At 38.5% G+C, this 14,040-nt stretch overlaps 1 protein-coding gene across 3 annotated transcripts in view; it reads left to right on the top strand.

Moving 5' to 3' along the window:
- The first annotated feature begins 2,361 nt into the window (after window positions 1-2,361).
- The window catches only part of GDPD1 (glycerophosphodiester phosphodiesterase domain containing 1), a 50,426-nt gene continuing 38,747 nt past the window's right edge, over window positions 2,362-14,040 (top strand). The window contains exon 1 of one of the 3 annotated variants that reach the window (XR_002738046.2): window positions 2,362-2,623. Coding sequence is in view for 1 of the 3 variants with exons in the window: in XM_011289103.4 (XP_011287405.1) it covers window positions 2,482-2,623 (142 nt within the window). In the remaining 2 variants the exon portion in view is untranslated. Of the gene's footprint in view, window positions 2,624-4,252; window positions 4,275-14,040 lie in introns of those variants that run through there. The other 2 variants (XM_011289103.4, XM_045044635.1) reach the window with 2 other exon arrangements.

Below are 14,040 nucleotides of genomic sequence, written 5' to 3'. Positions count from 1 at the left end.
GGCACCCCTTCCATTCTTTAAAAAAATTTTTTTTTTCAACGTTTATTTATTTTTGGGACAGAGAGAGACAGAGCATGAACGGGGGAGGGGCAGAGAGAGAGGGAGACACAGAATCAGAAACAGGCTCCAGGCTCTGAGCCATCAGCCCAGAGCCCGACGCGGGGCTCGAACTCCCGGACCGCGAGATCGTGACCTGGCTGAAGTCGGAGGCTTAACCGACCGCGCCACCCAGGTGCCCCCTTCCATTCTTGATTTAAATAATGTCTTATTAACTTTGGTGTCTCTTGTAAATTTGACTCCTTTATCCTAAAAGACATCTCTGGTCATATTGGTGCAATTTTTTTTTTAAAAAGAGGTTTTTCTATTATTATTGCTTGCCTGTTCTTTAATTAATTTTAATTTTCTTGGGCCTCCAATGAAGTATATGTGGTCCTGCTTGGCTACTTATTTTGATATTTCTATGTACTTTTCCTAAATTTTTTGGTACTATTTTAGAGAAAACTATTTTTACTTCTGACATAATGCTTTACTTATACAGGATACTTTCAATGCTTTCATTTTACTTCATTAGATCCTCAAAATGCCCCTGTGAAGTTAGATACTACTCTCCTCATTTTGCAGATGTAGAAACTGAGGCTTAAACTAAATAATATGCCCAAAGTCACTCAGCTTGCAAATGGTATAGCTATGTATATGGGTTTTAAGTCCAGAGCTCTAGCTACTAAGCCATAGGTAACTCTATACTTGAAGGTTAAATATTCTTAGTTACATATTTTTTCCAGAAAATATTTATCATATACATGGGTCTATACTCATCAAAAATAGCAATAATCGAATTTAGAGAAAAGTTGCTTTCAGGTGAGATTATGCAAATATATATATGCAACCAGTGTATATGCTCTGTAGGATAGAATTTGGCAGCCCTAAGTACTCCCCTTAATTCTTAACAAGGCAGTATTTTTCAACTCATGAATTTCCTTAAAGTGTTTTAATTATATGTATAGTGGGAAAGGAGGGGCAGAAAGAGGGGAGACAGAGAATCCTAAGCAGGCTCCATACTGTCAGTGCGGAGCCGTATGCGTGGCCCAAACCCATGAAACCCCGAGATCATGACCTGAGCCGAAGCCAGGAGTCAGAAGCTCAACCAACTGAGCTCAACCCAGGCACCCCTAAAATGTTTTAACTTAAAAAGTGTGGTTATATTTGGAAATTTTTATACTTAGTTCTTTTTTTTCCATAAAGGCTTTATCACGTCTCAGGATATTTTGATATTACATCAAGAAATAGGGGCGCCTAGGTGGCTCAGTCGGTTAAGCCTCTGACTTCGGCTCAGGTCATGTTCTCAAGGCTCGTGGTTCAAGCCCCTCGACAGGCTCTGTGCTTACAGCTCAGAGCCTGGAGACTGCTTCTGATTCTGTGTCTCCCTCTCTGGCTCTCCCCAGCTCACCCTGTCTCACTCTCTCTCTCAAAAATAAGTATTTTAAAAAGTTAAAAAAAAAAAAAAAAAGGAATAGACTAGTGTGGTGGTAAACTGATGCAGAAATCTTTTTTTCAGCTACAGTTCTGAGCCAACTAGACCCCACCCAGGATTGACTCTAAGACTGTGATCAACTTGACCTTCACTGCCCTCGGACATGAGGCCACAGACCTTTGTCCCACATTTTCCTTATATAAACCTGGAAGTATGGGTGAGAGGAAAACTAGTTGGGCCTTCTGGAATTGAGTTTCCTGTCTTTGTAAAACTTTTAAGTAATAACCCATAACCTTGTCAACATTGTCTTATTGTGAATAGACTTGCAAGTCAACAAATATTTCTTGACTGCCTATCCTGTATAAAGCATGGGGACTGCATATTCAGTGAAATGAGAGGAGTCTGTCCCTCAAATATTTGACTGATAAACTAGTACGTCTTATGTAAGTGTGACAATAGGGAAAGCTCTATCTCGGCTAGATAAATAGGTGAGTTTATTATGTATTTTAGCAAGCTTTAACTCCTCCATTGGTTAACAGTTCTTTGCACTTCCTAGAGTAGGGGCTAAGATGTGTCCTGGAAACTTTCCTTTTTTGATGCGTATTTTCTAATTATGTCCGGCCTTCCTGAAGGCTATCTTTGACTAGCCTTTTCGGCATGAGTGATGGCAAAGACACTGGCAGGTTTCCAAGCTTTCGCCTCAGTTTGGAGCTTTTCTGAAGTGCTCTGGGTCTACCACAGAGCTAGGAGACAAATACTCACTACCGGACTCTGCAGGCTCCTACCGAGCAGCCGGAGCGCGCCTGCGTACCGCAGCCCCTTTGTTGCTCAGGCGCTGGGGTCCGGCTGCGCCTGCGTGGAGGGCTGGCGCCTCCAAGTGCGCTGCACCGCTGGCACCGGCTGGGGGCGAGCAGACCTCGAGCAGCTGCCGCCGCCGCCGCAGCCGTTGCGACCGCCGCAGCGGAGTTCAGAGGGCCCGGAGGTGGGAGACTTCCCACACGGTGGCTGAAATGTCGTCCACCGCGGCTTTTTACCTTCTCTCCACCCTAGGAGGGTACTTGGTGACCTCATTCTTGTTGCTCAAATACCCGACCTTGCTGCACCCGAGAAAGAAGCAGCGATTCCTCAGTAAACACATCTCTCACCGTGGAGGTGAGAGGGGTCCCCAGATCCCGATGGCGGAGGTGGGGGAGGCTCTTTTCCCCACTAGAGCTTAGGGTCCTTTGGAGCTCCGCAAAAGGCAGGCGGGTGGAAATACGTGAGAGTTTGAGGAAGAATGGGGTGTGTGAAAGAGGGTTTTCTGGAGGTGAAGGCGATGTGACGGGGAGGTCTTCTGAGGAAAGATAAGGGGTCTTTAGACCAAGGTGGGGGATCTCTCGAGTGCAGCGGTGTCAGGGATTCTGTGAAGGAGGAAGGACTAGGGTGAGAATTAAGGGCAGATGGAGCGTTTCTCGGCAGATGGAAGGATGATCGCAAGGTCCCTTCCTATCAGCGAGGCACCAGGAGGGTGGGGGGAGCGCCGGGCAGAGCCAGGGGTACCCAGCTGGGGCACCTGAATGGACTGCTCTGAGCGGAACCAGTGGCTGAGCTTGTAGGGAGATCCGGGGCGACATGCTTCAAGGTTTGAGGAACTGCGTGAACCTGGACCGTGCTGCAGCCAGTTGTCTGCAGTCCTTGGGGCTGGTCCCACCCCTACCCCCGTCTCAGAGCACTGATAATTAAGAAAAGAGGGAAACCGAGTCACTGACCTGGGGACGCTTCCCAAGGTCACAATTCGAGCTTGGGCTGGACTGGGACAGAAACTGGAGCATCCTGGGTCCCAAGGCTGCAAGGCTTCCACCAGTTTTGGGTTTTTTTGGTTTTTTTTTTTTGTTTTTTTTTTAGCCCCACCCTGCACCTCAGCAATGACACCTGGATTTCCTAAAGACGAAAAGATGATGTCGTTTATGATAGGACTGTATTTGTTTAAAGAAAAAGAAGTTGTTTCTTGGAAAAGTATCTTACAAAGGAGCCTAGATAGTCCACCCTGTAGTTTACCAAACAGCAGGCCAAATCTTTGCTTCTTCGTTATTGTAGAATAATGTGTCTTTATTTCATTTCAAGCATGATGTGTAAAATGTTGTGAAATTGGATTAAGTCAATTAATTTTAACTGTTAAGAGCTGAATGTTAAACTAGGTTAAAACTGCTTGGAATTTACAGGCTAATAACTTGAAATGGTAAATTCTAGGAGTTTACAGTCTAAAACTTGATGTAGTATCATAACACCTTTTTTAACAAGAATTGGCCAGGAATACAGTTTTAAATATCACAGAAATACATTACCATTCTTCTGTATAATCTGTACAATTTTATGTTAAAAACAGTTCTAAAGAATGACTCCAATAGTTATGCTAGTCTCCTTACTCATGAAAAGCATCAGAGGTTTTAAGCGCTCACCAGCAAAATGCCATGTTATTGCTTATTTGGTTTATCTGTGTTTTAATTAGATACATAGTTAAACTATAGGATGACATGACCACTAATGTACCTTCACCTCATTAAAACCCCAAACCAGCTTTTAGTGTTTAAACTGTTGCCGTAGAAGCAATTTTCAATGGTAGTAGTCCTTTTATTTTGGAGATAGGCAGTACACATACTACAGTTGTGGTTACTGATATAATTTTTTAAAATAGTTGCTTGTTCTCTTTTAAGTTTGTGTATGTATGTATGTATGTATGTATGTAATTTCTACACCCAGTGTGGGACCTGAACTCATGACAGCAAGATCAAGAGTTGCACCCTCTTCTGACTGAGCCAGCCAGGTACACCGTGTTTACTGATTTAAAAAAAAAAAAAAAGGAAGCTGTGCTTACTAAAAACCCAAACCAAAAACAAAACTAGATCCTCTAAAAAGCTATCTAAACTGTCATTATGGGTGGTCTAAATTTTATTTTAGAATAAATACATGTTAATCTTTGAATTTTTGTGACATTCTACAGGTGAAAAAAATCAGTACTCTATTGAGGTTAAAATGTGCTAGATGAGCAAAACCAGTATCAAAACCAGGATAAGCTGGATTTCCAATGCTCATTTACTGTTGGAAATACTTTAAAAATATTTTTCTCTAGATATTAAGTCATTTCAGTTGTTTAAATTTCACCCTTTATATAGAATTTTCCATTCATTATTTGTAAATATGGCATCAGTATTTGTATATTCAAAGACATATAGCTGAAACTGTCATGAGAATCTTGTTAAATATCTGCAGACTTTAATCTGTTTGCTTCTATGACGGTCCTAACGCAATGTGGTAAGTTCCTGTGTTGTTAGTGCTTTTGTTGAGTATGTGCACCAAGTAATACAATTGAATCTAGAGTGAATAGAGGAGATATTTACTAAAAAATACTTTGTAACTCAAGATACTAAATTTCTGGAAAATAATAGACGAGGAAGGAGTCCTCTCCTTGCTTACTCTGAAATTTTGTCTTGGACACTGCTAATAGCTATCACTAGTCTCGTTGTGTGTATTACTAACATTTGGGCTAATTCTCTCTTACCCTAACTTCAAATACCTGATATTTCATGTAAACTAGATGTATGACCATTCCAAGATTGAAACATTGATCAAGGGGCACCTGGGTGGCTCAGTCAGTTAAGCATCCAACTATTGGTTTCAGCTCAGGTCATAATCTCATCGTTAGTTAGTTCCAGCCCCGCATCGGGCTCTGCACTTACGGTTTGGAGCCTGCTTGGGATTCTCTCTCTCTCTCTCTCTCTCTCTCTCTCTCTCTCCCTCCCTCCCTCCCTCCCTCCATCCCTCCTTCCCTGTCCCTCTCTCCCTGTCCCTCCCCACTCGTTCTCTCTCTCAAAGTTAAATAAAAACATTGATCAAAATATGTGTACATAGTATATACACCGTGATTGCCATACCTTGAAACCCTTAATGTGTTCTATGTTGTTTGCTGTAAAAGCATTATCACCTGGGTCAGATTCTGAATTTATACCACTAGTTAGCTTTGGGAAGAAGACTTAGTTTCCTTATTTACAAATGGGGAGTGTTTGCTTTGCTTGTCTTTAGGTTGTTATGAGGATTAGGTATATAAAATGTACTTGGGGCACCTGGGTGGCTCAGTTGGTTAAGCTGCCAGCTCTTGATTTCGGCTCAGGTCATGATCTCATGGTTGGTGAGTTCGAGTTCTGCATCAGACACTGTGCTGATGATGCAGAGCCTGCTTGGGATCCCCTCTCCCCCTGTCTCTCTAACCCGCCCCTGGCCCTGTGCGCTCATTCTGTCTCTGTCTCTGTCTCTCTCTCAAAAGTAAATAAATAAACTTAAAAAAAATTAAAAATAAATAAAATGCACTTTGAAAACTGTGAAATTGTTTAGAAATACCAATACGGATACGAGAGATCCACATATGTATTTTGCAGTAACTGAGTTGATTGGGAAGGAATAAACTCACCCTATACTTATGTTTTCAAAGTTTTAGTGAACATACTGCCTTTTACTAAGATTGATTGTCCTTGAAAGAGGAAATTAAGGTTTCAAAAATTAAATGCTATAGGCTTATTTTATTCTTGCCTCTTTAAAGCATACATTGTATTACATTATATTGTAATAAGATATGTTAATACATCTGGTTTCTTTTCTAGACTGAGTTCTTCAAGGGCAGGTTTCAGATTTTATTAGTGCTTCTGTCTCTCACTTCTAGTACAGATTTTAACACAATCAAAATAATAGCTTATTGTTTGCTAATTATCTACTACATGCTAGATCCCTCCCATGTGTTTACTAAATTTTTGAACAAAGAACACCTTTTATAACTACAATGTATTGATGAAAAACCAATAAGATCAAAGATACACCCTTCGGATTAAATGGAGAGCAAGAAATACTCTCAAAGTTCATTTTCTTAATTTCTCCATAAAAATATGAATTTTATTAATGTTCTTTGCAATTGCATAAGTAACTCGTTCATTGTAGAAAATTTGGAAAATTTAGAAATGAAAAAAGAAAAAATAATTCCTCAGACTTTACTATCAAAACACAATCTCTGTTAACATTTTGAAGTATATCCTTTAAATACATGTTTTCTGAATCATAATGTATTTATATTTATTTCAGATGCCAACTGAGTTGGATAGAGATACGATTGTAGGAAAGTAGGGAGATAACTTGCTTTAATACTCCTTAATCTGTCTCTGTGAGTCAACTGAATTAAGCAACAGCCCGTTTTAAAAAGTCTATTTATTATGGTTCAATGGCCAGATAATTAAAAAAAAAAAATGACCAACCCATCAAATCTCCACCTTCCTAATCTTTTACCCTTGATCTTGAGGCAGAGTACTGTCACTATCTGGGTATCCTGCCACAGAATGATTTGGCAAGTGATTAGTTTGCCCTTGGGCACTGGCTGCTGCTGGGTCCTAAACTGTAATTGGTTGTTCAAGGAAGAAATTGAAGCATGGATTTGAGTCTCAAAAGTGTCGTTGGAAATAGCATTCTGGTCGTGCCTGGGTGGCTTAGTTGGTTAACAGTCTCACTTCAGGGGGCACTTAGGTGGCTCAGTCTGTTAAAGCCTCCAACTTCGGTTCAGGTTATGATATCATGGTTCATGAGTTTGAGCCCTGCGTTGGGCTCTGTGCTGACAGCTTGGATTCCGTGTCTCCTTCTCTCTCTCCCCGTACCACCCCCCCCCCCCATCACACTGTATCTCTCTGTCTATCAAAAATAAATAAACATTTTAAAAAATGAAATTATTCAGTAAATCAAACAACAAAGTAAGTTCCTTCTCCATTTCTAAATTCATTTGTTCATTCAACATTTACAGTTCACCTTGGAAACAGTATATATGACTTACATAAGAGCATAAAGAGCTTGTAAGGACTAGAGATGGCATATACTAAGAGCATTTCTCAATAGGGGTTCCCTGGAACACTGCAGAACTGTTTCTGTATCTCAAGGATACAAAACTAGTGTACAAAAAAAAACTAGTGAAATATGTATTTACAGGTATAAGAAAAATTAAACACATCAATAGCACAAAAGCATAAGATATTCAAATCTGTATTGATATTCAAATTGTATATTGATAGGCAGCATTTGCCAACTAACTACCACATGTATGCTCTCTTTAATTATAAGTGGTTTTTGTTGTGTATCTCGTCATAATTTCAATAATTTTCCTTTTTTTATTTAAACATTTTTAATGTTTATTTCTGAGAGAGAGAGAGAGAGAGAGAGAGAGAGAGAGAGAGAATGAATGGGGGAGGGGCAGAGAGAGAGGGAGACACTGAATCTGAAGCAGGCTCAAGGCTGTCAGCATAGAGTCCTTCTCGGGGCTTGAGCTCACGGACCTCGAGATCATGACTTGAGCCGAAGTTGGATGCTCAACCGACTGAGCCAACCAGTAACCAATAATTTTTCTATAATGATATTTTTTATATTTAATTTTTCTAAATCTGGAATACAATTTAAGATATATATATGTAAGATATATATCTTAAGATATATATAATAAATATCTTAAATTGTTAAGATATATATAATATATATCTTAAATTGTATTCAGATTTAGAAAAATTAAATATAAAAAATATCATTATAGAAAATTTGGTATTGTATTCAGATCATTCAGCCATTGCCAATAATAAGTATATTTTAGTTTGCTTTGTTAAACAGGAAAGTACTATTAAGTAAATGATAAATGACTCCATTATTAATAAGGCATCAGTAGGAATGAGTGAGCCAGTTGAGTAAATGAGTGAGAAAGAAGTTCTTGTTGAAAGGGCACCTGGCTGGCTTAGTTAAAACATACGACTCTTGATCTCGGGGTTGTGAGTTCAAGCCCCATGTTGGGTGTAGATTACTAAAAAAATAAACTTCAAAAAACAAAAACAAAAGAAAAAAACACCTCATTGAAAGGTGAAGGAGATTCCCTGGAAATAGGAACAAGGGAATGAGGGAACAAGAGGTGAAGAGAAAGAATTGATATCCTGATGTGAAACATGTTTCAGGGTGCAACTGCAGAATGCTATTTCCTTTATTTTTAATGTTTATTCTTTTTTTAAAGGGAGAGAGAGTGAGAGAGAGAGGGGAAAAGGGGCAGAGAGAGAGGGAGATAGAGGATCTGGAGGTGGGCTCCGTGCTGACAACAGAGAGCTTGATGTGGGGCTCAAACTCACGAACTGTGAGATCATGACCTGAGCTGAAGTCACATTTTTTTTTTTTTTACTTTTTTTTAATGTTCACTTATTTTTGAGAGAGAAAGAGAGAGAGTGGGAGAGGGGCAGAGAGAGAGGGAGACAGAATCTGGAACAGGCTCCAGGCTCTGAGCTGTCAGCACGGAGCCCAACATGGAGCTGGAACCCATGAACCGCAAGATCATGACCTGAGCTGAAGTTTGACACTTAACCAAATGAGCAACCCAGGCACCCTGTAATTTTTTTTAACATTTATCTACTTAGAGCGCAAGCGCAGAGGGCGGAAAGAGGGAGAGACACAGAATCCAAAGCAGGCTCCGATCTCCGACGTGAGACTCGAACTTACGAACCATGAGATCATGACCTGAGCCCAAGTTGGTCACTTAACTGACTGAACCACCCAGGCACCCCACAAACCAGGCATTGTTTAAACTGATTGTTGAAGGAAAAGAAAAATTACTGGCAAGTGTGCTTCCATAAATGAGATGCTAACTGGAAACAAAAGGAATTCAAAAATTTCATGAAAGAAGAGCTACCGCCAAATAATTCCTTGGAGAGGAATGGCATGCTTTTTAATTAGTCCCTTAGTTACTCTTCCAGGCTTTCACCATATGAATCTAACAAGTAATTTGTGGGTATTATCACTGTGGAATTTATCTTCAAGCTTTACAAACAAATACCAAATAGAAGAATATGGGAGTAAGGATCAATATGAACAACTTACCTGTAAAACTGAAATAAAGGTGTTCTATGAATGGCAGCATAGAAGCTGCCACATAGTGGTAAAAGGATGGGATCTGAAATCATGGCTTATGCTTGAGTTGTAGTTCCCCTTGTTGGCTATGTGACCATATCCAATTTTTTTTCTGGTTGTGGCTTTTTAATGAAATAATATGTAAAGTGCTAAGCACCGTGTATAGATAGCTTCTACTAATTATTAATATCTTGATTGACTTTTCAATATTTTATTTAGTTTTAGCTATTTCAGAAACTTACAAAATCAAAGATCTTAAGTAACAATGTTTTCATGCTTAAACTGTTAGGTTTTAGTGAATTACAATTAAAATTAATATGGAAAGCAGACATAAAAGACAAACATGCAGACTTTGAATATAAATATTAGTAACAATTAACTGTGGGAAAATGTATTTCAGAGTACCGAATCGCTATCCTATTTTTTCCTAACCCCAAACCAAAAGATAATTTCAAGTCAAACATACAAACATATTAAGACTCCACGAACCCATCACCCAAATACAATGACTCACAGGTTTTTTTTATTTTTTTTTTAATTAAAAAAAAATTTTTTTTTTCAACGTTTATTTATTTTTGGGACAGAGAGAGACAGAGCATGAACGGGGGAGGGGCAGAGGGAGAGGGAGACACAGAATCGGAAACAGGCTCCAGGCTCTGAGCCATCAGCCCAGAGCCTGACGCGGGGCTCGAACTCCCGGACCGCGAGATCGTGACCTGGCTGAAGTCAGACGCTTAACCGACTGCGCCACCCAGGCGCCCCACAGTTTTTTTTTAAAAAGCAACTTCACTTAATATCTTTCATGCATTAATAAAAATTATGTTATTAAATTTCAACCCTTGAGTACACATGACTTTTTTTAAAGCAAATATCTTTTTTTTTTTAATTTAATTTTATTTTAAGTAACTCTACATCCAGTGTGGGGCTTGCACTCATGACCCTGAGATCAAGAGTCACATGCTCTACCAACTGAGCCAGCCAGGCACCTCAAGTACACATAACTTTTAATATTTTGTGTGACAAATTGGAAGTACACACACAAAACACTTTTGTTGCATATCAAAGTATGATGGTGGTTGTCTTGAGGAAAAGCACTTACTTGTGCAATCATTTGAATTTTGAGCTGAATTAGCCTTGAAAAACTAAAACTGGTTATTCAGACTTGAGTATTTGGCAGATGTGTTCTTGAAAATTATAAAATGAGTCTGTCATTAGAAAAAAAAAATAAGCTAGCTGCCTTGTCTGAAGGCAGTGCCAATGATTACATTTGAGTTTTCAAGCAAAAATTAGAAATTTAGCGAACTTGTATCCTCCACTGCAAGCTTCATAGCTTTCTTAAAGATTTTCCTGATGAGATGAGGTATTAACAAATGTGTCTTTAAAATCTGTTGTATAGGGGTGCCCTGGTGCCTCAGTCGGGTTAAGCGTCTGACTTTGGCTCAGGTCATGATCTCAACGGTTTGTGAGTTCGAGCCCCACATAGGGCTCTGTGTTGACAGCTCAGAGCCTGGAGCCTACTTCGGATTCTGTGTTTCCCTCTCTCTCTGCCCCTCTCCCACTAGTGCTCTGTCTCTCTCTCTCAAAAATAAATAAACATTAAAAAAAATTAAAACCTATTGTATAATAAAACATGTGAACATTTAGAAGAGCAGCATGATTCAGTAAATTCGTATTTGGACCAATGCATGATATAAAAGTATTCATGGGTGAAAAATCCATTCAAAGTTCAAGATGGACCAATGGATTTTCATGTAATAGAGTATGAAAACGTCATTCATATGGTTCAGATTCCATATTGCAGCTAACTTTTAAGAAACTACCACTTGTTAAAGTTTGGTGCAGTATCAAAAAAGAATATTTCTTGGGGTGCCTGGGTGGCTCACTTGGTTGAGCATCTGACTTCGGCTCAGGTCATGATCTCACAGTTTGTGGGTTCAAGCCCCGCGTCAGGCTCTGTGCTGATAGCTCAGAGCCTGGAGCCTGCTTCAGATTCTGTGTCTCCTTCTCTCTCTGCCCCTCCCCCGCTCATGCTTTGTCTCACTCTGTTTCTCAAAAATAAATAAATGTAAAAAAAAATTAAAAAAAAAAAAGAAAAAAAAAGAATATTTCTTTTCCAACTGCCTATCTGGGTGAAGGTTGATATACATGTATGAAGCAGATATGAGCATCTGCCATCTATAAAGCCAGGCATTAAAGAGATTTGCAAAAATGTAAAACAATGTCACTCTTATCATTCCATTTTTTTTTTGGAAGAGAGTTCATTTTATTATTGTTATTTCAGGTAAACAAATTTAAAAATTTTATAGTGTGGGTCCCTTGCTGAATCAGTCGGTAGAGTATGTGACTTGATCTCGGAGTCGTGAGTTTGAGCCGCATTTTGGTCATAGAGATTACTTTTTTTTAAAAAAGTTTAAACAATTTTTTAATATTCAATTTCTAATATGTAATTATTAATGGATATAATCCACATAATTAAAAGCTCTTTGAGGTACTCAGTAAAAGAATCCTGAGACTGAAATGGTTGGGAACAGTTTAAGGCAGTAACTCTGGACTGTAAAAAGAATCATTGTAATCTGAAGTGGTAAGAAAGTATTACTTCGTGGAGGAGTTGAGAATTGAATTCATTCTGGTATTAAGGTTAAGAAATATTGGGAGGCTGTGGTGAAGAGAATTTTCCAGGTTTCAGCATATATGCCATGTGCTTAAGATTTTGATTCTCCCAACTATTTTAAAAGCAATGCATTTTCATTGTAGAGGGATTGTAAGATTAAAAGAATGCATATTAGAAAAGAAATCACTTGTATTCCAGCCACCTGGAGATAACTGCTATTTGATTTGTTAAGTTAAACTACCAACTGCTTTATTGTGCCAAAAAGCAAAGAAAATGGAAAGACACAAGAAGTCAGCTTGAAGGCTAATGATATTTATTTACTTCGATCTCTTGATGAAGAGGGAAGCTGGTGTCTGCCAAACTTTTCCACTTGAAATTACTCCTTTTTTCTTTGTAATGGATAAGTATTTTTGTAGGGAGGTTCTTTGAAACTACGTGTGTATCCCATTCTTCATCAGACTTTCAGTGTACTTAGTAAAATGGGCTCAATGTTTTCTTTCTTTTTTGGGAGTGGGTTCAACATATTCTGTTTTATTTGATGATTATTGTCATTTTTTGGTGATAACATTGTCCCTGGTTTGGCCAATGAGAGCTTTTTCAAACTGGCTTCTGTATCCTTTTAAATTCCTTGCTTTTTGGCACAAAAAGCAGTCAGTAGTTTAACTTATTTAACCTACTAATAACCATTTTAGAGCACTCTTGTCTTTTTTGGTCATATTCTAGAGTGCTTTGTTCTTGAATATTGATTATCCAAATATAACATATTTCTATAGTTTTTAAAACAAACACCAGCTAGATTTTTATTTATTTTTAAATGTTTATTTTTGAGAGAGAGAGAGACATAGAGCACAAGCTAGGAGAGGCAGAGAGAGGGAGACACAGAATCCGAAGCAGGATCCAGGCTCTGAGCTGTCGGCACAGACCCTGACGTGGGGCTCAAACTCACAAACTGTGAGATCATGACCTGAGCTGAAGTCAGACGCTTAACCGACTGAGCCACCCAGGTGCCCCACACCAGCTAGATTTTTAAAAGTCATTTAATCTATCAAAGAAAATAAAAGTCATTTAACCTCAATAGAGCACTTACTTTTTTTTTTTTAAGTTTATTTATTTATTTTGAGAAAGAGAGAGAGCTTGTGTGCATGAGTGAGGAGGGGCAGAGAGAGAGGGAAAGACAGAATCTCAAGCAGGCATCTTGCTGTTAGCACAGAGCCCAATAGAAGGCTGAAACCCACAGACCATGAGATCATGACCACAAGTCCGTCGCTTAACCAGCTGAGCCACTCAGGCACCCCAAAAGAGCACTTACTTTTGAAAAAAAACTAATCTTCCTATTTACTTCATCTGCATCAACTCTAGTAACTAAGAGAACCTAAAATCAAAGTAGCTTTTTTCATATGGATATCCTTTTCTGTCTGCTAAACTATGGAGCTTTAGAACATTAGGTTAATATATTCATTTCTTCATACCTTGTGTTTCCATTGATCATTAGGTTGTCAAAAAAATACAATCTAGCAGTATAAAAGAAGAAGAATATTTTAATACTCTCACAAATATGTCCAGATGGTATTGTATGTAAAACATGTTAATGGTAATACTTGAACAGTACCCTAAACTTGAAGTGTTTCTTTTTGTTAAGAAGAAATTGTTTTCTGAAGTATTTGGAAAAATATTTCCTAAGTATTTGACCTGTGCATTCCATTAATTAGTAATACTGAAATCTTTTAGTTTTAAAATATTTTAAAACTTGGCGGCTAGCATGTTATGTTAATTGATTCTGCCTAGTATATATAATATACTGTGTCCTTTTTGTTATTGCAATATTATTCATTCATTAGTCAATGGACATTCACCAAGCACTAATTACTAGTAATAATAATAGCAGTAATCCTTTACTTTTACTGAATTTTCACTATAGTAAAATCTTGGATTGTGAGCAACTTGTTCTGCAAGTGTTCTGCAAGACAAGCAAACATTTATAATAAATTTTAGTTTGATAAATGAGCAATGTCTTGCAATA

The sequence above is a fragment of the Felis catus genome, chromosome E1, assembly GCF_018350175.1.
Source record: "Felis catus isolate Fca126 chromosome E1, F.catus_Fca126_mat1.0, whole genome shotgun sequence".
NCBI lineage: Eukaryota > Metazoa > Chordata > Mammalia > Carnivora > Felidae > Felis > Felis catus.
This window is presented reverse-complemented; position numbering and strand designations above follow the sequence as displayed.